The 25977-nt window shown below is 37.8% G+C and overlaps 1 protein-coding gene across 1 annotated transcript; it reads right to left on the bottom strand.

Moving 5' to 3' along the window:
• Positions 1-1512: 1512 nt before the first annotated feature.
• Positions 1513-24785, bottom strand: LOC108780392 (bromodomain adjacent to zinc finger domain protein 2B). The gene is made up of 27 exons (XM_018548083.1): positions 24590-24785; positions 23897-24082; positions 23157-23322; positions 22566-22812; positions 22065-22344; positions 21268-21656; positions 21014-21088; positions 20638-20940; positions 20111-20385; positions 19475-19556; positions 16426-16995; positions 12383-12448; positions 12201-12245; positions 10584-10637; positions 9130-9328; positions 8856-8975; positions 8195-8768; positions 7766-7985; positions 6939-7689; positions 6600-6863; positions 5992-6490; positions 5385-5730; positions 4203-4324; positions 3978-4119; positions 3738-3868; positions 2655-2939; positions 1513-2422 (listed from the first exon to the last, which is right to left on the bottom strand). The coding sequence occupies exons 1-27, from the start codon at positions 24768-24770 to the stop codon at positions 2245-2247; spliced, it is 6750 nt and encodes a 2249-aa protein (XP_018403585.1). The 5' UTR covers positions 24771-24785; the 3' UTR covers positions 1513-2244.
• Between the last annotated feature and the right edge of the window lie 1192 nt (positions 24786-25977).

Here is a 25977-nt window from a genome sequence, read left to right as displayed (position 1 = left end):
CGTTACTTCGTTCGAAAGATCTTTCGACGATCGACCGAGCGTCGATTATCGTCCTTAGAAAACTCTGCGCTGATGGAAGAAAACCGACGCGAGTCATATCGCGTCGTCGAGCTCGACGCGGATAAAATTGCAATATGATACTTAACATTATAATAATAATAATACTACGCGCGCGCGCGCGGTGTAATTACGAAAACCTAGTTTTTCAATTACAACAAAAACACAATTGCGTTACTTCTGAAAAAGAATTCGTTCCCCCTCAAAGGCGCTCGCTATGCAATGTATTCTTATTGCATTTGAATAATCTTTATGCTGATCGTATTTTCGTCCTAATTAGCTTAATAGATGATGGTGATGTTTCTGAACATCTAATTTTGTTGTGTATATGTTGCGTTGATTCGGAACTTTTATGACACTCTCGATGAACGAAAAATAGGAAGCTAGATGGATGCTGCCACTTTTGCGGATAACAAACGACATTTCCGCGTGCAAAATAAAATAATCTCTAAATAATAAATATTAGGTTGATGAGCTTAACGCAATGCGAATCTCTCTAACGGCAGTGGAAGATTTTGGATTTACACATGCAACGTATGCTATTTCAAACGACATTACACGTTGCATAAAATTAAACAGACGGAGTATTCTAGAAAAACTTCACATTTTTTTTTCTACGAGCAAAGTTCTCAACGTATCGTTCGTACATAGGATACGCAAGACATGTAGTTAATTAATTAGTAGAGAATAATCACTGACTACGTTATAATAACCGCCTAACGTTCTTCTTTTACAAAAGTAACAGCAGTTACAATAGTAGATCCTATATTTATTAATTTGACAGATTTTTAATATCTTCGAATCAATACAACACAGTCACAGTAAAGACATATATCTTTGTCTTAGAATACTGATGTGTGAAAATATGAATATTTTATCTCTCTTCGTTATATTATGAAGTATAGTTTCGTTCTGCATACATCATGCGTCTTTCATTATACAATTCACAAGTTAACAAAACCCGGAACTAAATGCAAAGAACGTAAGAAATTAAATTGGTTTTGCGAAACGGTGTTAAGATCTTTTCTTCAATTTGTAATAGGATGATCCAGATAGCCGGAAATAAGTCTTACTTGCAAATTACAAAAAAAGCATTTTATTCTCCTCATAAGTGCTGCTCTATCATCTTAATTTGTAAAGAGAACGAATAAAGAAATTTTTTTTAATAATTATTATGATTTATAATATTTATCATATATCATATAGTCATAATTATTATAAATTAATCATAATTGTATTCTGACTATCTAGACTGTCATATTACAAATTCCAACATTAACTTCGTTCATCGTTTTGTCTATTCTACTTCTACAGCGAATAATACCCTTATCGTGCTCATCCGTGGGCAAATGTACGCTTGCATGTATGTATGTTGTGACATGTGTACAATATATGTATATAGATTCTGTATACATATACACTATATTCATATTCATATTTATATATTCATATTTATATACATATATAACTTCTCTCTTTTTCACATTTATTACTTTGCAAAATATTTCTTTTGCCGACGATACGTCGACATTAAGCCCGTATAATACAATCGCAAATTACACTTTTGTCGCTTAGGCAAATGTTCACTTGTGTAAGTACAATGACCATTCGCATCGCTCCGTCCTAATCGACGAAGATCGAAACGATGCGCGCAAGCTTCTATCTGAATAATCACGTCGATGTCGAGAAGTGCTTGTTATCGCAGACCAAGATCTCGACCTTAAGTGCGATACTTCTCGCACTTTTATCAATATTCATTAAACCGAAGCCGAATGTCCGATCGGCTTAGAACGTGTCTCGCTATAATACTTTACAATGAGTAAGTTTGACGAAAATCGCGTCATAGGTGCTAACAAGGAAATGAAGTACGAGTCATTCGTGTCACAGTATACCCAAGTACTAGAGCATTTTATGAAACGCGAGAAAAACGCACTCGCGTAAGTGATGAACAGCGAGAATGGATGATACGATAGGCGAGTGTGTACCCGCGTTCACAGCAATTACTATTATAATGGAAAATTCGATTGGCCGCTAGAACGAGGCCGACTAATGCTTGGAAGTGAAGTAGTAGAGGGTGGATCAATCCCTTCCGACGACTGTCGGTCTATCGCGATCGGTGACGCGACGCATATCCTAATAGTAGAAGTGAGCGAAGCTGTTGCAGGTGTTGCGCGAACGTACCGAACCTCAGCTATGCGTTTGTGGATGTGGAGGCGGCACGCCGGTGATCTCGGTCCAGCGCATTTCGAAGAAACTGCGCATCCCGTGGCCGGCCTTGCCCACAGGACTGTCATCCTCGTTGAATACCTCGCAGTTGATGAACATCTGCCTGACATCGGCGCAAAACTCATCGCGAGACTTGTACCTGCATCGAGAAGCACTCGTTGTGAAAAACTTCAGCCTTCCAATGCCGACCAAGGTTGACGATCGGTCAATAGGTTTTTTTTTTTTTTTTTTTTTTTTTTGCGATCAGTCTATATGTGTGTGTATGTTAGATCTATTAGGCCTGTTTTAAAGACCAAGAGTTTTTGAGAGGAAAGGCAGCTAAAGATAGTACGTTCACTTAACTAATCGCTGGCGCGTATTGGACAACTTACGCGGAGTCCTGCAACTTCTTCTTAATCGTACTGAGATCCATGGGGGTTTTTATGATTTTCTTGTAGGTCGGGAACTGTTTGGTGTTCACCGGCAGGAGGAACGGCCAGGCCTCGTCCTGTTGTTCCAACTGTTCGAGGAGTATCTTACAAGGCGCCAGCTCTCGTTGTTGCTTCTTCGTGAGCGTCCGATTGTTACCCTCCTTCCGTGGTGAGGCGGTAGGAGTCGGCGGTTCCGACGAACTGACATCCTCTACGTGCGTGTTCGATGCCGTTGATGGCGTTGGACTGCGGCGCAAAACAACAGAGAAATTATTTGCACGATTAGCTTCCGTTCTGCAGGAGGTTTCCCGTCATAAAAGCCTCTGGACGAATGCGCAAGGACGAATTGCATAAGATTCGATCGTGTGTCCGGCTGAGACGGGTACGCTGCTCCCGATGAATTATTTGCGTTTCTCTCTGACTCTCTGTCTCTCGTTCGTTCTCTACTTCGTTCTATTATTTTTTTTCCGTTCTATTTTTCGCCCTCTTGCGCTCTCTCGTTTTTATTTCCGACTCATCATACACGACCTGAAGGCGGCTCTACTGTTACGATGAATATTTCTGAGAAAATATCTATTTCACAGTCGGCGATCGCAAATACACTAGGCAACAACGATGTATCATGAATGTACAGGGTGTCCCGTAGAAACTTGAGACAAGACACTGAAGAAACGAAAATCACTCGGGAGAATCTATTAGTTACAATCACCTTCAAAGAATATAAAATCGAATTTAGCTTCTCATAGAACACCCTGCATGAAAAGAAAAATTCTTCGAGACGACAAAAATTCTCGGCGGTATTACGACACGGGCCGAGGATTAAGTAGGTAAACGCATGAGTACAGTGTATACAGATAGTTTTCGTATACAGAATTAGATTCGTATTGAGATTACTTTATTCAATCGGGAATAATACTTGTCCGCCATTTGCGGGTGCGATGAATATTATCAAATCGTTTATTTTATAGCTGTTCTAATATACTTCGCATGAAACGTCATTAAGTCAGCAACTTGACAATGTTTGTTTGTTTTTAACGTAATCACCTAGCTGGTGGATGATCAGAACTTTCACTTTCTCTGGTGCCTCCCCCTTTGGTATGACTCCTTCGACTACTATTTCTCTTCTTTGGTTGTTTACTGTGGCAATTAGAGCAATACCATTTTCCTCGTGGCATCTGTAAACAAAATGTATTATGTATAAAATTTATACTTGTAGCACGCGTTTGATTTAGTTAAATAACGAGATCTTCGTATTTACAGAGACGTATTTTGATAATTACTTACTTTTGGCATGACAGGATTATGGCAGTCAGTGTGATAAGCCCTAGGACAGAGTTCGCACAGAACCAGGTTTTTACCAACTCTCTTTCCACACACTAAACAATTGCGTTCACCTGTTGCTTTGTTCATACATTCATGACAATACCTGGAAATAACAAGGAATACTTTTGAAACTCTTTGTAAAACTTCAAATAGAACCAGGCAAGACAACGTATGAGCGTTACTCACCAGTCACCATCAGGAATGTTTTCCATTTTTGGACGGAAACAGTAAGTATGGTAGCCACGGTCACAGCCATCACAAAGAAGCAGTTTATCTTCGTTGTCTCCACTATGACAAAACTGGCAATTCTGCAATCAACGTAAATGAACTTCTCATTTAAAAGTAAACGGAAGAGTTAATCATTGATGTCTAAAATAGCACGGAAATTATAGCAGTTTGTTAGTTGAGCATTAAAAAAAACTTTTTAAGCAATAACAAAGCTCTAGATAAGTACAGACAATATATGTATTCAATTAATAAAGCGCAAAAACACAATTAAAAATTGTGCAAAAATAGAAGCCAATTATAAGCTAAATAAGATCTATGTACTATATAATAAATTAATTCAAAATAATTCAGTATAAATTTAATCTAAATAAATATTCATAAAGTAACGAGACAAGATATTTTTGGTTATCACATATAAAATAAATAAAATATCTATGCTATATGCATTTATATTATAATAAATAAAACTTTTAAATGCATGCAATAATACAAACGTTAGCAATACAGTAAATTAATCATAATGACGACAATGAAATTTTTCTGAATGCACTAAAATGTGAAAAAGCGAACTAGAGCTATGCGAACGTAAAAGTTAAAAAATAAATCGTTTATTAAACAAAAAACAAACAAATAGTAAGCGGCAGTTTTGCATGCAACCGTTACGTTAGACTCTGACCACCATTGAATGTACATTCTTAACGTATACTTTTGTTATGATTTATGTATACAGATGATATTATGTGTTCCAATATTCGATAATTCATGACTCATTGATGGACGCGTGTTTATTTATGATATATCTAATGCATCTACATATGTAAACACAAATGGAACAAATGTGTTTAGGTATCGCGCGAACAGAGCGAAATCCAACGGATGTATGCAAATTTCATTGCCACATTGTTCGCACATGTGATATATAGAATTTTGGAATGAGATTGGAAACGGACGTTAAGTATTGTAAAAATACTGTCCTGTGAGAAAACGATCGTTAAGGCTCCGGTCATCGGATCGAGTAGACACCTGTCGATATCCATTCGAGGCGACGTTCTCTGTAAGCCATTCAACGAAAGGGACAAAGGTATCGGGAGCAGAGGTACCAAAGGACGATTTGGTTAGTAAGTTAGTGCGAATACCCACAGAGGTCTGAGAAGTAGTCAATAGCTGTTTGTACTGATTGGTAGCTTTGAGTGAGACGCAGCGGTTTCGTAGCTTGGCGCAGACCGAGTTTCTAGCTGTTGTTAGACTCACAGCCTTCATGATGCTCTTGTCCCAAGCGATGCTGGCCTCGAGCATGTAGAGTGCCATTGCGAGTTGCGCCGACGTGTGCGCTCGTGCCGTCGCCTCCCGCCAGGTGTTCAAACCCCGTGGCGTCGTTTCCTCTGGCGGTGCAGGTGTCTGGTTATTCTGATCGGAATTGTTCGAATTTGCGTTAGCGGCTGCTGCTTGTTCTGCCTTGAGGGCTGCCAAGTTAGGATCTCCCGTACTATAAAATTACACCAACACAAAATTAAAATATAATTAAATTGTAGACATTCTGCTCTCAATAAATTTAATTTAAATATTAATTGAATGCTTTAACAATGATAATAGAAGGCAGTAATTAATTAAATTTTATTTAAAAAGAATATATTATTTATACTTTATATAATTTTCTTGCGAAATACAGAATTATAATTTTGCCTTTTACTATCGAATAGCATTACGAGACATAATTATTATATATAATAAAAATAAAATATCTTACCAAACACCTAAAGGTGGTTTTAAGTATCTTCTTTCTATAGCTGCCTCCAAAGAAAGTAACCTTTGCCGCGCTTGTTCGACCGCACTAATCTTTTCCATTTCATTCAACTTCTCAATTTCCTCGGCTTCCTCAGTTCCCGCTCGCGGCGGTAGCTTCCAACCTTTGACTTGCATGCTAGCATTAGCCACTTTATCTTCAAGTGCCTCCACTTGCTCCAAAAGTTGAGCATCTACTCGTAGCGCAACTTGCTCGCTCCAATTATTCGGATTATCGGGCTTTGGAATTGGCGTATTGGGATCGTCTGGTTCCGCTTGAAGTTCAGTGGCGGAGAAATTACCAGAATCAACATTAATTTTACCGGTAACAGCTAAGAAGGATTCCATCGTCGCCCATGTGGTGCGTTTTAATTCTTTCTCGCGAACACCACGAGAGTGTAGATGCTCCAGAAGTTCTTGGAACGTGTCAACATCTGTTATCCTCCACCAACCATATCTCAGATCTATATAAAATTACAATACATATATACAATATGTGTATAATTACAAACTTGGAAAATACAATTATCCGTGTAGGCATATCTTTAATATTCACAAATTAATTCAATTTACCTTTTGACACCGGTTTGGCCTCTCCAGGAGGTGGTAAACCGTGCACTTTCAGATATTCTAGTTGTGCTGCCTCATCTTGAGTTAATATCAGGGGTGCCGGACTATCGCATCTATCATAACTCGGACTGGCGGGTGGTGGGAACACTGGGATTCTGAGCTCAGTCGGCTCGGCTATGCCAAAGATTTGTTTAGTGCTAGGTCCCGGAGTATCGCATGTCTCACGCGGTAAGATGGAAAACCAATTAGGTTCGGCATTGCTATTGTCTGAAATAATCGACATAACTAATTAATTAAAAATATTGAAGAGTCTGTTCTAAGTAAAGATTTATAGAAACTCACTGGAAATAAAAGAGCCGTTGAGTTCTTTCCCGTTGTGTAGATTATTGATGTGGTTGAACTTGTCCCCATTCGGTATCGTTTCGACAATTTTATCCTCCATCGTTTTCATCAGAGGTTTCGTCATATCTTCGTCCATCTCTTCATTCTCCTTTTTCACCTCTTCTTTCATGTCGACATCTGTATTGATCACTTCCGTCTCCTGTTTTATTTCCTCGGACGTGACATTCGTCTTCGCATCTGTCATTGTACCATCTACATCATTATTCCTCTTCTCCTCCTTTACATTCTCCGAGCCGTAATTTTGTACAGACTCCTTTTTACAGTTGATCTCTTCCACCTCGGACTTCATTTTATCCCCGTGAGATTTCATATTCTCGTTCTGCTCACTCGAATTATGTTTCTTTTCAGCCTTGACTTCGTTTGGCGCCTCATTTTCGCGATTTTCGGAATTCTTGCTTTCGCCCTCTTGCTTCACTTCGGATTTCTCCTCTATCGGTCTATTTTTGTACTTCTCATCAAGCTCGGCTTGGAGATCGAGAATTTCCGGTTCAGCGCTCTCCATAGCTTCCACGAAAATGCCGCCGGCGCATGCTAATTCCCAATATCTCCTCCAATACCTGTCTTGGCCGAATATGTGCGCACGGAGTTGCTTCGAAGAGCTGTTCAACTTTTGCAGTTGCTCCTCTGATTGCTTCAATAGTTTATCCAATTTCTTACCCAATTCTTCTCCAGATAAATTCTTATCCTCCTCCTAAATAAGAATTTTTTTTAAGTATCAAATAAATCTCCAAATTAATTTAAGATCAAATAAAATTTTTTAAATATACCTCTTCTGGCTGAGTGCCTTCACTCTCGTTTTCAGACATGTCTTCTACTTCGTCCTCATGATGAATTTCATCTGGTGTAGGTGTCGTGCCTACAGCAGTAGACGTAGTATTGCCTTCTTCCTCACCTTCCTTCTTCTCAATAGTGATCGTGTCGCCAATCTTATTAACAATGACACCCACAGCTTCCATTCGGATTTTTCGACTATGTAATTGTCTAAGCCTATACAAACAAAAAACAATAGACAATGTTATTAAAATATAGATCTGGCAGGAAAAAGTATAATCTGTAATGACTTTCTTTAATTTAATTTAACTTTTCTATCATAAATTATTTTTAATAAAAAAATATTAGATTCATGATAGCTTTTAATATTATTATTATTTTGTTAATTTAATCTTTTAATTAATTATTTCTTCTTATCAACTTACTTTCTGATTTTGGTGTCCAATACGAATCTTTCTTTCCTCAGCTGAGCTACCGTCTCGAGGCTACCCTCTATCTGTCTGATCACAGCCTTATTTTGCAGTAGCTCGTTGCAAAGGAAAGCAAGCATCTGTGCCTTATGTGTCGGATTCAACGCTAAGAAAGGTTTGTCTCGTAATCTTTCCGACATCTTCCACGTTTCGTTGTTATGTAAGTGTTCATAGAACTGTGCATTCTTTCCCGAGCAGGTTGAAGCGTAATCGCCGCCGTTCTGATGATGATCGGCGAATTTCTTGTCGCGCTCACGCTCAAGGCACACCCCTGTCAGAGCCTTTACTTCGCCGGTTGCGTTCGCATACAAATAAATTCGCAGTACTTCACTAATGTTGGCGTGAGTGATGTCAGCTTGACGCAAACTTTGACCCAAGCCTGTAGTATGTCTAGCCGGTTGCGGAATTCCTGGGTCTTCGATAGCACATACCAACAGGTGTGTCATAACCGACAGCATTTCCTCCTCAGCTTCTTCATCATTGAGAAGGGCGAGTTGAAGACTCTTCAAGCTCGGTAATGATTCCATGTCTGCAAAAAATAGGATAATAACAATGAATGCCAAATAAAATGATGAATGGTTTTTATTCTGATGGATGTAAAACAAAATGTTCTCACCGAATCCTAAAGTTTCCCCGAAATTGTGCAAAAATTCGAAGACCATGACGATATCTGCGAACGCTTGCCCGGAAAGCTTAAGTCCAGGTATTCTTTTTACTTTTGGCAGTGATCTGTGATCTAAAAGATTAATCAGAATTAGGTAAAGATCATTAATCTAAAACTCTCGTTACTCAGAAATGCACAAACTTGGCATCCAAAAGTTTTTAGCTCGATACGTAATGTAATAAGGGTAATGTCCTCATCGCGTAGTATCAGTTACTCTTTCGCGTACCTGTCAGTTCCATATCCTCTACGGGCTTGCGAATTTGTTCAATTAATTCCAACTCGATTCTTCTCTGTTCCGCTCGCTTTTCCTTCGTCGCTATTCTCTCGGCTCTAGCCTCCAAGCGTTTCTTCTCTTTCTCCTCCATCTTCCGACGATTCTCTAGTGCCCGTACCAAGGCCATATGTTGCCTCCTTCTCTCTCTTTCCTGCGGTCATCGTTCATCGTTACAGTAACACGCAGGAAAACTAACTGGCGCGCGCGCTCATGCAGATAATGTCGAATCAAGACAAAATTATGAGTGTATATAAACTCTTCGTTGTGCGTTGTCAATAAAGCGCAATATATGTGTGTAAATTGGAAAATCACAGTTATTTTTATGAATACTACTATTCATTAAACTCCAAGAATGTTCAATATGAAACTTATAAATTAAACTCCAAGTATAAAAAATCTAAAAATGTTATATTTTAGAAAATTTATGTATTTTTTAAAAACGTACTTTTTTGAATAATATAAACATCTAATTAACATTTAAACGTTTAAAGAAATGAAGATTTCAGTTATAATTCAAGTTATTCAAGTTTATATATGGTTCCTATGACTTTCCACTTTATATTTGTGTCGCGCATGAATGGGCCAAATTCTACAACCGTCCCAAATACTCTTTCACGCATTACACATTACGAACAGTACTGTTAAACGGATGCACTGATATAGTCATAGGAGAGCAATACGACGCGTCGATGGCGGGAAACCGCCCGTTTACAGTGCGCAGAAAACCGTGCAGTTTCTAGTAAACCAGAACTAGCGGCTGCCCGAGCTACTCGAAACATCTCCCTTAACCGGATCAATCCTACAGTTCTTAAAAATTTTCGAAAAAAGTTTCTACCAAATACGTCATCATATAACAAAACTGAGCAAGAAGTTTCGATTCCCTAGCACTGAACTCAGAAATGCGAATGTGTGCTTTTTTTTTTACAAGATGTGAGCTTATGAACTGCAATGATTCGTGAAAGCTGAAGCAAATACAGATCGATTAAGTAAGCGGGTTTATATCAATTTCTATCAATGTATAAATTAATCTTAATCTCACAGTTTAACCTACTCTTTATTTTATCTAATTTTTAGAATTAGAAAGAAGGTAAGGAGTACGTTAAACCGATTAAAAAACTATTTTACATTAGTAGAAATAGACATTATTGCGTTACGGACAAAAGTACAGTATGCTGAAGAGTTGAACGATATGTGTAAACCGCGATACGTGATCCGACAAGTTGACGTCGTTAGACAGATCTTGAATTGACACACGTCAAAAACTTGATGGGAATCTAACGCATAGCCGTTCTTGTGCACGCCGCAGTTTGCGATGTAACGCAGAGCCGATGCGAGTTAGTTGCAAGAGCAAGTCGCTAATTCGTTAATGCCGTTCTGTTAGACGCTAGATTGGGTATGTGACATACCAGCTCGACGGTGTAGAGCATCTCGCGCTGCTTGGTGAGCTCCTGCATGTACATCTGCGGCACAAAACACATCCACAGTCCACTAGTGCTCAAACCGTTATACTCAATCTAACAAATCTTTCCTTCGCTCTTTACTGTAGATGTTCTCTACTTATCGGTTATCTGACTGTCACAGAATTAAATCGTGTCGCGAAATCGGCGTGATCGACTTTTTCATGACAAGATTGTTGAGCAATGCGCGGCAATGTTATGTTGACTTTTTCAATTTCAAGATAAAGCGAGTGCGATAAGTGGTTACGGGACGTCTCACCTTCATCCTTGTAAATTTTCGCGACATTGTGTTCATTCAATGTAGAATCATCGGTGCTTTAAGAGAATTTAGAATCATTACATGTAGAAACTTTACAATTTTCAGTCAAGTATCAAAATATTGATTATATTTAAAGCAATTAAATATCTTACTAATATAATAAATTTAAGCTTTTATATTAAAGTCTATTATAAACAGAAGTTTTATCTACTCAAAATTTTTTTTATTTATGTGAATAATGTTTAATTTCCATTGTGTATCATATTTCAATATTCGTTTCGTTAAAAAAATTTTATTTGATTTCATCAGATAGTCCATAGTCAAAATTCACTTTTTTGTGATGAAGAATGGACATCCCGTGTATGATATGTAATGAATTACACTTCCCCGAAAATGATATTAATCGCATCAGCAATTTTGCTTTTTAATGAATATTGGTAATATAAATAATGAGTTAGAGCTGTGGATCCAAAACACAGAATGTTAGATTCTTCAAAGTGAATATTCTATAACGTAAATTAGAATTTACTAATAACTAAAGTGACATGTAAAAAAATTAATAATAGCGTTGCATTCTCGGATGTATTTGATTGCACATGTAATTAATTTCTGTTATATTTAACATTAAATAACAATCTCCTGACTTTCAAAAAGTTCGGGACAATGACATGAATAAATGTACAACGTGCTACTTTTTAAAATCGGAAATGCATTTTCTAAAATGTAAAAAGATCACGATAAAAAGAATTGCAATTCTTCAGAAACGATGTAACGATTTTCAATTAAAAAATCAAATATATTTAATTCAATTTGATATTTCTATTAATACAATACTTATATCAATTTAAATGTGAGAGCTAAAATCTCTATATGAATCTTTACAATTAAAGAGTTTAAAATCAGATATTCTATTCAAACATTCCTACTAAAAAATTACATGCAACTTACACGAACGAAGTCTTCACTATTATATAACAAATACTATTTCCGAGATGTGATAATTGATAAATTCTAATACGTAAAAAAATATTCCGCTTTATGTGTTTATTCAAAATAATTATTTTACGTACGCTTCTTACGTATAAATAAAGTTTCCTGCCTTCCGATTAGTTCGATACATAACGTACGATTAATTTGCTCGGAGTTTGGTCTCATCGTAAAAATAAACAGAAAATGACGAATGAAGGCAATAAAAGTAAAACAGAGCACCTCTACGTCTACGAGAGACACACTCACGCACACTCACGCTAATCTACAGTGATGAAACGATTTGGCAGAGAACGGTTCGTTTTAAGACAAGAACTCACCTGCTCCTTCAGCATAACCGCCTGCTGCCTCTTCAGCTCCCGTTCCTGAGAAATTAAAAGACTCTTTAATACAACTGTAGAAATAGTATTGCGGCGGTCGTTTGTTCGCGCATTACATCTAACTTTAGACGACTCGAGAAGAGCAGGGTCGAGCATTAACATAGTAACGATTGTTGAATTACCTGTTGCTTCCTTTGTTGTTCTTCCAGTCGGATCTTCTCCACCTCTTCCTGCCGTTTTTTCCGTGCCTGCGCATACGCCATACACACGTCACTCGCATCCGTAATCATGTTTATCAAGAGAAAACTTAGGCAATTTTGTTCTCGTTCGCGGGACCGCTCGGTATATTTACGACAAGAGAAAAAGGCATTGTTTTAGCGACGAAAACTACTTTCTTGTTACCGGTACTGATAATTGATTAATTGGCTTAAAGTTACCGTATCCCCTACTGGGTTTCTCACAGCGATGATCGAGAGGGTCGCAGAAGCAGAGAAACTATTTTGTTACTATATGAACATCAGTTTTATTTTGATTATATCAAGTTAAAATGTAAATTGTTAAAATTTTTCTTGCACATTTAACATTTATCGTTATATTTCAGAAGTGAATGTATGAAAATTGTCATATAAGATTGTAAATGTACAGCCTATGAAAAGAGTTTAAGGGCTTTATTTTAAATAATTTAAAAAAATGATTTTTTAAAGCACTCATCAACTTTTAAAAGTTATACATTGCATATAAAATGTGAGAAAAGTTATTATAAAGATGCATCATAATTTTCAAGACTTCCTGACTGACAATTTCTATTGATAACTATTAATATTTTTCTTATGGAAATATTCAGCAAAAAATTAGTGCAATTGACTTCTAAAACGACTATCTCGATCTCCGCTTCCTGATTTCCGTAGCGATTATTCACATTTCTCTGAACGAATAGAAATGGATCCTTATTGAATTCGCAATCGAACGAATAGCTATATCGCGTTCCTATCCGCGAGGATTTTTCCTCGGGTTTTGATTTCGTGATATTCACAGTGTAATTGTGATTCGAAGGCTACGTGTGGAAAGCGATGTCTAAATAGCGCAGATCAGGGATTAAGCACTACTCTAAAGTTCGGGAATATAGCTGGAAGTTAGTACGGGTGCATTTATATTTTAATGCCAATTATTTGTTATTTGAAGCCGATCTTTCTTCAGCGCAGATTTCCTGGGAAGGCGCCGTAACTTTTTAATAATACACCTCGGATACTTAACTGAACATCAAGTTGAAGTTCTGATAAAATTCATTTGGAATTTAAAGAAAGAACAACCTACTTTTATCACTTTGCACCCTTAATACATGAAAAATAGACTACACTAGACTTTCGGGATTACATTGTATCTTTGCGTCCTTCCCGGTTATACTCATGCTAAAAATCTGAATCTACTCTGCTAAATGCCCGTAGTTTACTTCCGTTTTCGTCGATTCGGCGATCCGATTTTTGCGCTCTCGTGAATTCTTTATCATCGGATATGCTAGGTTCATCGTAACAGCCGTGAAATAACGCACGCTCAGTTTCTACATACCGATAAACATTGCATATTCAATTAGCGCAATAGTCCTCGTAAAAAATCCTTGTACAAAGAGAGAAAGAGAGAAAAAGAGTAGTAAAAGCATGCGATTTAATAATAAAACCCCACCAAGAAAGTGACGCGTATACGTTGAGACAGTATAGCCAAGCATAACGAAGACTGACTCGCTCGTGAAATATTTGAGAGCGAATTTGACAGCAAAAACACGGATTGAAATATATATATATATATATAGTTATATTTAACTATTATATAAATAGAAGAAAAAAGAGTCAATTGTGTGAGATAATAAGAGAGCGTAAACTGTTATATGTAAATCAACACCATTATACAAGATGAACAGAGATCGAAGAGAAATAGAAGAATACGTGGAAAAAGTGAAAAAATCTCAGCCGGGCATGCAAGGAGCCAAGCAATACTCGCCTATGTATGCACATATTATATCAATGGTACATGTGTACCGTCGCTTAAGCTGATAAAATATTAAAGCTATCGTGTCGTTTTACCTAGGAATATAAAATGTAACAGTAGATAATACATAGTAATAAAAGTATATGTAATATATATATATGTGTATATATTTATATATATATATGTATATATAAGGTATAGGTGTCACATATTCATTACGCGGGTAATTCGTGTGTCGTTTTCGTTCGTAGTATAATAAGAAGGTAAAGGAAAGCTCTTATATATATATATACTCGTGTAGCGAATAATCGAATACTAGAGACAGGTTCTTCGAGAAGTATGGCATGCTGGATAATCATGTAGCTAGCTGTTATTTTGTATAGTGACAGGAGAAGCTAGGCACAGGAGAGCATTGCGACAGTCGGTTCATATATTATCGTATATATTTATCGTGCCTACGTAAATCGTCAGCCTTAACGTGCCTTGATCGCAGTGTTGATTTAGCATCTGGATCCCGCGATTCTCAATGGACTGTGTTTTTCCGCTGCCAATCTCGGAAAACGCCGACCAACGAGAACTCGAGATCGACATCGATGCTTCTTCTTTATAATCATTCGGCGGATTTCGGATTTCTTGCCTGAAAATTTGCCCTTTATCGAGAAAATTTGATAAAATGATAAACTTGAACACAGATTTCGAAATGTACTTTGAATCAAATTGAAGATGAATTATAATTTATTTTGAGCGTTACTTTAATTAGAGCTTTTATTTTATTCTTCATGAGATATCAATGTGGATATAGTGACGAGATTACAGGTGTTAATTTTTAAGTCTTATCCTCAAGTGAATTAATTTTCAATTTAGGTTAAATTCGTTAGAGTGATAATAAGGATGAACAAAGTACTTTTATTGTAGTATAAAAATTTCAAATTTTACATAATTTTTATCAATAGATAAATTATATATATATATATATATAAAATTAATACAAATTTACGATTTTTAAAAATAATCCGTAGGTGATGAGTATAATTAAATAAATTTTCGAAAATAAATATCCTTATAGATAGCATAATGAATGATCATAGATAATAAAAACAGAATTCCGAAATCCGCTTGGCCGGACGAAGAGATCGGCCACATTCAACCCTACGAAAGCACGGTGATGAGCATCTATAATATATGCATGTATGTGTGTGTACGTATGTATTTTTCCCTTTTATTGCTACGCGATAAAAAGTAGTACGTGGGGGTGAATTTATGATGCCAGTCGCGGGTTCGTCTCTTCACTTTGGCGATACATGTCATGTTAAAAACTTTTGCGTGCTATAATAAGAGAGCTTGAAGAATCGTGAAATGCTATGAAACTACAAAAATATCATAAAATTTCCTACTGAACTCGTGCTCGTTAGACTTTCAGAAACATGGAATTTTATGCACATAAAACGTGTTTCCCCCCTTTTTTTTTTAAGCTTTGTTTTAGTTTGTAGCCCCAAGATATTTAGATGACTATTATCCGAGATATTATTTATTAATAAAACACATTCTTTTTAATTTGAAAATTTCTTGAAGAAATAGAAAGCGAATTTATGATATAAGAAAATTATTTCGTAATTTATGATATCACAGAACCATTCATATTGTCCTTGTGACACTTTAATATAAAAGAAGAAAAAGTCGATGTACCAATTCATTTTTTATTTATATCATTGAAATGAGTTTATTTTACTGTGTTTACATTATTTTTCAAAGCAGAGAATGTTGAAAGGAATGTTGAAGAGACGACGAAGGCTGACGTGAAATGGCAAAATTCGCACGATATTCGTTTGTTGAAACACCGGAAGCACTTATATTATTTCACCCCACGCAAACACACGTAGAAGAAACGCGAGCCGCGAGCCGGGTATACTCACGGTAACTCTTACCTCCGGGGATCTCTTCGCCCTTCTATCGCAAACCGTTTCCGGATCGCGGAGGAAATTAAAGCCAAGAGGAGAAACAGGGATATCCGGAAGTAATAACGACTCACAAGACAATATGACAACACTCATTAGTGAATATGATGTGATCGATGATGGATCCAAGTGGCGCATATGTCGGGATATCGAGCTTCGAGATATTACGTGAAGGATGATCAATGAGGTACGAAAAGGGGAGAATCAACGGGTCCAGGCGGGCAAGACCGTGGACAGGGTGATTCGGATGAGAAGAAGGGTTCGGGATGCGTCATACGACATCTTACCTCCAGAAGTTCCTGACTCTGCGTCTGGGTCTGTGCCTGCTGGGTATTGTCCGGCGGCATGGTCGTGGTCGTCGTACCAGTTGACGTGGTGGTCGACAGGTTCGACGAAGAGGAGATTGGCGTCGTTGGCTGCGGTGATGGCACAAGGCCCGCCGACACCGGCGGCAGGGTTAAGGTGGGATAAGGCGGTGGTGGTAGTACCGGTGGCACCACCTGCACCTGTGGAGGCGGCACGACCACGCCAGAGACCAGAGACGGCGGCGTCGTTGTGATCGCGGTCGTTGTCGTCATCGTCGTCATCGTCATCGGGGTGCAGTACGCGGCTGTGGTCGACGCGAGGGACGGCATCGACGGTGGCTTTTTCGACGGTACGTCCTCGACGTCTGCCTGGTGCATCATGTCCCGGTTGCGCCAGCTCTCGGCGATGCTCTCTCGATTCTTCCAAATGGTGGCAACCGTACTGCTCGCCAGACCCAGCTCGCGAGCCACGTCGCTCTTGCTCTTGCCGCGCTCGATCTCTTGGATGATCTTCATTTTCTGCTTGATCGTGAACGCGAGCCGCTTTCGACCCTGTGTTGGTGGTGGTTTACAGGGATGCCCAATATATAATCGATCGCGTTAATTGGGAGGAAGGTGGTCGTTTAGCAACCACATGCGACCGGTCGTTCGCGGTCGACCAGCGGGGAGTGAATCGGGGCGATACGCGGAGATCATATACGATGCGCGAATTGATTATACGGTAATATACGAAGCTAAATTATAATGACAATGAAATCATTTTTACACAAAATGTATCATCCTAAAGAATATCTTTTCTTGAGATTACGACGTAAAGATTTAGAATGTATGTATATTAAATATTTTGTCAGAATATATAAATTAAAAATAAAACGATACTATCGGCAAATAAATTCAATAGAGTAGCATTATTGTTATTTGCAATAATGACCTTAATAATTGCGATTTTATGAACTCGGCGTACCACCCTTAAAAAGACTAAAATATGTGTAATTCCGATAAAGCCAATTTTAAGTACTATAAGCACATAAAAGCGATCTATGTAAAATAAAAAAAGAAACACGCGACATACTTCTTGACTATTTATGAAGATATTAAATAATATGAAATAATTTCCTCGACTATTTCTCGTAATGTTGAACACAATGTAATACCACAATACACACATAACAAAATAATAACGCTCTCAATTACATCGATACCTTGCTAAATTACGCCAGTCTTAATTAGCTCGTCTAAACGTAATGTGCATCGATAATATACATCCCCGTCATTTTTCGTTCTCTACGTCCCAGGGAAAAAATCGATTAGGATCGGTTATATACGCTCTGGGCATCCCTATTTCGCGTTTTCCACTACATGTGAATTCACGTGTAGCTACAGTTACTACACTATTGTGTCGTTTGACGTCTCCTTCTATTCTTTTAAATTGCACGGGCTGTGTGTGTATGTTTCGGGCTAGTGATGTGCGTGTGGATGTGGAATGCGTGTGTGAATGCGAGGAAACATGAACGAACGAGTGACAGTGATTGAGGGGGACAGGGTGATAATCTGGCTTGCGCGAGGATTCCGATGGGGCATAGTTTGGAGGACTATCACAATGGATGGACTTTTGAAATTTCTACAATCGCGCGCCTCTATTTCGACGAGGTTTTCTCTCGTATAGAGAAATTTCCAGAATAACGCCGATCGTATTAAACACGTATTCCAATATCAAAATGTATCCTCGTTCTTTGCAAGAATTGAAATTAAACTAGCATAAATTAAGCGATTAAAAAATTAAAAAATTTATCTTCTCTTTCTTTTGAAATGCGATAGAAATCGGTAGCGAAAAAATTACTTTTAAATAATATGATTCTTTATTTAATACTACTTGCATATTTTATATCTCGTTCTTTTAAATTTTGCATATATAAAATATATTTTCAGAAATAGTAGATACTATATATAATAGAAATAGTAATATATAAGTAATATATAAGTATCTTATATGAGATTAAAAAGATATAAATGATTGAACATTTTTCCTAAAATTGGGGAAACGTCCATTACGTCAATAACGAGTGCTTTTATATCACGTAAATTTTCCGCTGTCAAACATAATTCTTAATGAAATGCAATTATTTGTCTCATTATCCGACAACACCAACAAAAATAATGAAAAATAAAATGTATCAACGATACTTTTGTTTACAACGTACATACATAAAAGCATCAACAGTATCGATTGAAAACACACGGAATTATTTCAAAGCAGATCTCAGTATATGAAATATCGAATATTGTGGAAAGAATTTTGGAATTTAAACCAATACTGGCATCCATATTAATTTATTTACGATTCTCGCGTTCGCATCTAGAAAAAAAAAATTAAAAATTTAGCGCGTGTATTTTAACGTACGTAAAAAAGAACTAGTAAATCGTAAAAGGAATACAACTTTTTATTCCTCTTATTAGATAGTTTGAAATGTTTTTGAATACCAGAGTTATTTATTTCCATTTTATTTTTTCCCCTTTCTACAATAGTTACGTTTGTTTGATGAAAACAAAATTGCGACTATGTACAATTCTCAACGAGTTATTCATCGATTAAACACAATAATTTAACGAAATTAAAAAGGGTAAAAGGTAAGGTGGGAGGACATGCTGGATTCTCCTGTCACTATCGCTAGCGGTTGTTGGTTGGCTATGGGTGTCTCGTGTATTCTGGGACATTAGAGGTTGTAAAAGGTTCGTTGGACGTATATATAGTATAAGAAAAGAGTTTTTCTATACAAGAATATTCATTAAAAAAAGTTGTATATAATATGTATATATAGACAGATGTATATATATATATACGGAGATAATATATATATGTATATATATATAAATACGGCACACACAGAGAGCATGCGACACGCACGACAGGTGGACAAAATACAAAAAAACGTAGGTATCCCAAATAGAATAAGAGAACAGTTTTTTGTGTGAATGAAACAACGAGATCGAGACAAACGTGAAGGAAACTCGATGGTAGACATCGACTTACCTCGAGCAGCTGTTGATTCCTGATCTCCCGTTCTCGTCTGACGGCTTCCTGCCGTTCTGACTTCTCTTGCTCCTTAATAAGCCTACAATGAGGGTATCATTCAGTACACATAATTCCCGAGTAGTAAAAAGACTCGAATAAATCATCAATCAACGGTTATCAGTAATTACTTATTCATAAATTTTACGAATGTTTAAAAGAATTCGAATTTTTTTTAAGTTAACTTAGCGATCCGCAATACTGACTTTTAGATTCTCGCTCGATAACATTTACGATCACGCGCAAGCAATAATCGTACAGCAAGAAAAATAAATACGCGTTAATTAAACATCAACATGTTGCAATCGCGAAACTTCGGATTAAGTATTAAATTCCAGTGAATGAATAAATACCTAACTTCTCACATAGCTATGAGATTAACACTTCAATAAATTTCATAATTTATTCGATTATATTATTGACAATCATTAACTTTTTATTAATTTTATGAAGTAATCTCAACATCAGATAACAACGCGCATTAACTCCTTCCATATCTCTTAATGTACTCGAGCACAACACATTATTTAATATTTTTTAGAAATACATGGTTTACATAGTAATTAATATATTTTAAGATAATATGAAATGTCTTACCTAGCTTGTTCTTTATGACGTTGCGCTTCTTCCTTCGCAAGTTTCTTCGCATAAGCTAGCTTTTCTCTATCATATTGATTGTTCGTCCGTACGTCTCTGAAACCAGCGACCGCTCTGATCTCTTCCAATCTTCGCGCTACTTCTTGAGCACCGAGTCTGACAAATTCAGCCTCTGCTAGACCCATCGTTGGCTGCAGGAATTCCCCGACCAACGGACGGGAGGAAAACGAAAAATTGGCGGTAGTTAATTCAGCTGGATTTTGATGCTCCAGAAACTGAAACAGAAAATTGATTTTTTTTTCTTAAAAAAACATCTAATAATTTAACTAACAAATGTCATCTGTATTACGATGTAATTATGTTATATTTCCTTATTACGTTATACACCGCGGTGTAGATATGATAATAGTGCACGAAAGCGACGATAGAAAGTTTAACAAAATACTCTAAACTTCCCAGCGACTTCATGCGAATCACTTTTGATAACGTACACTAACCATCAACGGTCGTAATATGTTGCAACCAACCTTCACTAGATCGGGACTGCTCCTAAAAGTTTTCCCGCAGGGGCTGTAATACGACACGTCGCCTTTTATCACTCCCGTCTTTCCTAGTCCCTTGATAACCGTTTCACGCTTCCAACCGCGCTCTAACGGCATTTGAAGGTCTCTTTCGCTGGGTTTGAGTTTTCTCCTCTTCGCGCTAGGTGTGCCTTCCGCATTGTCGTCATCCGTATCCGTGAGAACATCGGTGTTACTGCCGCTCTCGCTGGTCACGTCCATGTTACTCTCTTCTCCCGAAGCCTCCAGCAACTTGTTTTTCATTTTCTCCTGCAAAGATTTCTATATAGGGAGAATGGTTTTAGTGCGAAATCATAAGTAAAAAAAAAAAAGAAAAACGAACATGGCTCCTCGCCCACGAAGCACGAATTGGTCGAGGTCGCTTCTTCTTCTGTATCTTCGTTAGCAAGTGATAGTACTTTAACAAAAGATAATCGTAAAGATATATGGAAATTACATAAGTACAGAAGTCAGAATAAACAAAATAATGTTCTATTAAAATGTAATTATAACGTTTAAATTAACACTCGTACGTTTAACACGTTAAAATTAATATGATAAAGGTATTTCACGTTGACGCTAGTAGCTGAATTTTACCTGGCTCTTTTCGTCACTCTGGCCAGTAGCGACGGAAGCGTGCAATTGAGCCGCCAGTATATTCGACCTCAGCAACGATACTTGATGAGACAATGGCACACTTGGATCCAAAGTCGGGGTGGGTTTAATCCCTAGAGCTCTGCTTTGGGCCAATAACGACGCGACCGTGTTCTTCTTAGGCTTCGATACACCACGACCGAGATTTCGCGGCCTGCCGTCCTTGTGATGGGTAGCAGAGCTTGCACTCTCGCTTTCTTCACTACCGCTACTCGGCCGCTGTGGCGAGTCCGCGGCAGCGAAAAGCTGCGCCAAGGAAGGACTAGGCGACGCCGGCACCGGCACCGAATTCTGCGGAACTCTTCTCGGCTTTGGTCCGGGTTTTCGTCTCGCTACAATAATTTATAAAGTTTTGGTTACTTGAATCATGTATTTTTTTCATGAAAATTTACTTTTTCGAAATAAAGGCAAACTTTTCTATTAAGTTTTCAAGCATGTACTCGCTTGTGTAAAATCTTGAAGGATTTTGGAAACGGTATAAACAAGAATATAGAACTATCGGAGTACTTCCTGATTTGACAACTAATTTGCATAATTCTACTTTAGTTTTTCTAAAAGACTGATTTTAAAAGATGTGGAGTTTAAATGACAAACTATATTGTGGGTTTGCAAAAACGCTTTTAACTTTTTTTCACTTCACGAGCAATTTCTCTATTATTAAAACATACAACAACTTTACGCTACGATAATTTTATAATAAAACGATAATAATTGAAAATGCTACGTGCAATTATACTTACACGTTCGATCGGAGGCAAGTAACGATTGGCTTAAATTACTGAGCTGACTGAGCGGTTGACTACCAGAAATCGGCGAGCTACTGCTCGTCGTGGCGGGCTTTAGGGAGAGATTTAAGGGCGCGTCCGAATCGTTGATGTTGTTGTTCGCGTTGCTACTACTGCTGCTACCGCTGCTAGTATACGTCGGCGGCGCCGACAGAACGGAGCCGTTCGTTGAATGGGCCGGCAGTTTGATTACTTCTACTCGATCCACCGAATCTCTGTATTCGTTCGAGTCGGTCTGAGGAAAGACGAGGCGTACACGATTACATGACATATCGCGCACAAATACAGATTCGTGTAGCGAATATGAAATTAAAAGGGCAAAATTTATCTCGCAAATGAGTGAGTATAAATTTTTAAGTGTTCCTTGTAATAAAGAATAACAAATAATAGGTGTTGATTGCTTGCAATTTTATGCTTAAGTGTTTTGTGACCGATATGTGCAACGATTGAACGTACCCCCGTGCGATTGTACTTCCTCGGTTCTATCATTAGCGACGAAGAGGTTGTCGTGTTCGTCTGATGGGCGCTAAGGGTAGGGACGGGCGGCGGATGTACGCTGACGCTAGGAGTGTCCAACGATATTGTCTTCTTCCTGCCGCGGTTCGTCGTTCCAGGAACCTTTGGACCGACTATACTCGACGTATACTTGATAATCTCCGTGTCGGGAGGTAGACGCACACCTCCCAATATACTGCTAGGATCACTAGATAAAATATCACTGTAAAATTATTTATTCTTTACGGCAACTGAAATAAATTCAACTATAATAAAGATAATCGAATAGTGAGGTTCACGAATTTAATGATAAGTTCTAAAAAATGAACCTACTTTATATTATATATATATATATATATTCTAATTCAATTATAAATCGTATTATAGAGTGGAAGATCTATCGCGTAATTGAATTAATATATTCACCTTCCTTCCTTCGCAGAACTGTCGCGATAGGAAAAACGTTAGCGTGAAAATACAATTTTTTAGCGAGTTAAATAAAATCAATCTGCGGCTTTGTATATTTAACATGCGAAACGAATAATCTCTCACCTGACGACATTGGATTGCGAATTTGGCGTGCTGCTGACCGGGGTACTGTGATGAGAGGACGTCACCGGTGGTTGAGTGGACACCGGCAGGCTGCTGCTCGTCATACTTGGCGTTGTTGAGCTACTACTGCTAGCTGGCGGCGTCTTGTGACTCTTGCTTGACTTAGCTGCTCGTGAAAACGTAAACATAACTGTAAATCTATGATTCTTCTAAATGTAGATTATCTTCGAAAAAACGTTCGCGTTCATCTCAATCCAAGACCGGCAAGATTGTCAATTGTTATAGAAGTAAGTTTATACTTTCAAGAGTCTCAAGTTTCTATCTCATTAATAAGTAAACCTTATTTAACTCGAACTTGAGAGAAACTTTAAAATTATATTATAACTTCAAATATAAATAAAAAATGTACATAAAAATACACAAAACTCAAACATCTTGCCCGCAAAATAGAAAATAATTATAGTGATGGAAAAAGTGACGAGAAAAAGCTACGTAGATGTAACTTATTGTTAGACAAATTTAAAAAAATGTAAAAATACTGTAAACAAAAAGCAAGAGGTAAAAGTCGTGTTTCACGTCATCAGACAATTCTTTAACAGTTAGCATTAAAAAGAGAAAACGATTAAAAATATTCCGAGCGACGTTGTTATCTCGAAAAGACTCGGCGATTGAGGATTAAGCGTACGGAGAACGTTTCTCGAGCATTGTATTATGCAACATTGTCGATCGTTGTTACTTACACTTACTGGACTTGTGGGACGAGAGGGACGGGGGATTAAGTAGAGAGGCGGGATAGGGTGGTAGGAGGCTCTCGGTACCGGGCGGAAATCCTGGGAGTCCTGCCGCTCCTTGTAACCTCGCGAGGTAGTCTTGCGCCGCCAGATGAGAGGCCATTGTCCACCATGCAGTGGCTGCTGGATTGATACCTGCAGCATATGAATGATACGTCCGGTAAATCCGCCTAGTCTATAAAATTCGATCTCGAAACACTGCTCGATTGTCCAGGTTTGGATGAGCCAATGAGAGAGATACATAACAAAATATCTTTCTAAAAGAGACATCTTATAAATAAGTAAATTTGAAACATCTAAAATAGTCAAGATATCTTATCCGGAATGCGTGAGGAAATATTTGAAGAAGTAATTTGAATAGAGATTGAATAGAAATTTTGATATTGTGTATAAAAAATTGAGGTCGCATAATGTATTCAATCAAATATACAAACTCATACATACTCTTATTGCACCAATAGTGTACGTTTCGTATGTTTAATTGAATGTTTAACTGCATGACTTCAATCTTTTATATACGATATTCAAAACTTTTACAAGTCTACTACAAATTATCCCATCTTATCCCAATCGACAGGACTTCAGAAAGGAGGGACGAGTACAAGAGACGGGTGTGAAGAGGTTGGTGGAAAATTTACTTACCCAGACTCGCAGCTTGACTGGCGGCCACGCTGAGCGTACCGAGGCTGCTGTGAGGATACGGGGACGGGGGTGGCGCCGAGGCTGGTGTGTGACCCCCGAAGCCAGGCGCTGAGCCCCCTCGGCCCAAAATAGCGTAAGCCGAGGGTAAATGGGGAGCCCCCAAGCCATAACCACCCGGCATCCCGCCGAAGAGTGACGACGCTGCGCTGTCGCCTCGAGACCAGTATGCTGCTAAAATTAGAATCGGGGAGACCGTTATGAATGGGTGCAAATCCGCGATTTTGGCACATATCTCTTACGTAAGCTCGATAAGTAACGTTCGAGCGAATGACGCTGTTTTGAGAAATCACATCGGAGCAAAAGTAAAGTTAATAAGAACGACGATGTTGTCTATCTCATGATAGAGAACACTTATCGATATACATATATACCTAATAAACCGGAAACGTCAATTCCAAATCATTAATTTTCTATCTTATCTACTAAAGTTGACGGCAATTTATATAATTTATTTTTACCGATAAATATTTATACTTTGAACATTTATTTATTTTTATATAAGTATAGATTACTTTTCTCAGTTGTCGCAAATAATTCAAACAGTTCTATTTCCTATGATTATTTGTACTTTATAGAATCTAATTCTACCTTACTCCATTTAATGGTGATCATCTCGATTTTGTGGTATTGAACGAACGCGCGACAACTGTTTTGCATAGACTCGTGTCAATGCCTAGCGTATTGCGTATCAAAACCTGCCTGTGGCGATTTGAGTAAATTAATTAATTATCCAGTAGCAATGTGTACGTCATTTGTTTACGTGATAATGTCGCATGTTAGAGTAATAACGCTAATTTATAGAGTTTCTATCGTGCATTGGAATATACGTTTACGCGTTCGCGGAAAAATCATGCGATAGACTGAGGTGTACATGCACGTAAATTTCGCGCGCAATGGATAAATATATTGTTCATTGGGAAATGATTTCGTTCCAAATGTACGGTAAATGTTTGCGAAGAGCTCGAGATTGTTAAACATATCGTGATAATTTTGCGAAACGTTATTTCCTCCTATGCGAAATATTTTGTACATTTGGAACGAGGCAAAAATACGAGTATATAAATTACACTTACAAAGTCCGAACAAAACCCCCGGTGTGCGGGTCTTCTTAACAATCCCACAATTAAAATCTCTGCCAAATCGCGTTAACCGTTACAGGCGTTATAATAATAACAATGAAGCACCCTCTATATAATGCAAGAGCGGATAAATGATATAATCGAGTAAATCATGCATGCATGCGTGTTATAATTTTAGAAACGAAGTGCATGTGTCCAATGCAAACGTGATGAAAATAAATTCACGGATGCCAAGAATTTGTCATGATA

Source organism: Cyphomyrmex costatus, unplaced genomic scaffold (assembly GCF_001594065.2).
Source record: "Cyphomyrmex costatus isolate MS0001 unplaced genomic scaffold, Ccosl1.0 scaffold122, whole genome shotgun sequence".
In the NCBI taxonomy this organism is placed as follows: Eukaryota; Metazoa; Arthropoda; class Insecta; order Hymenoptera; family Formicidae; genus Cyphomyrmex; species Cyphomyrmex costatus.
This window is presented reverse-complemented; position numbering and strand designations above follow the sequence as displayed.

Excerpts from the sequence above, each read along its gene's own strand:
- LOC108780392 (XM_018548083.1), bottom strand. The coding sequence starts at position 24,770 with ATGCCGGGTGGTTATGGCTTGGGGGCTCCCCATTTACCCTCGGCTTAC. Across the intron at positions 24,083-24,589 it reads CAGTCAAGCTGCGAGTCTGG|GTATCAATCCAGCAGCCACT; the intron begins GTAAGTAAATTT and ends CATATGCTGCAG. Across the intron at positions 7,690-7,765 it reads AAGGCACTCAGCCAGAAGAG|GAGGAGGATAAGAATTTATC; the intron begins GTATATTTAAAA and ends ATTCTTATTTAG.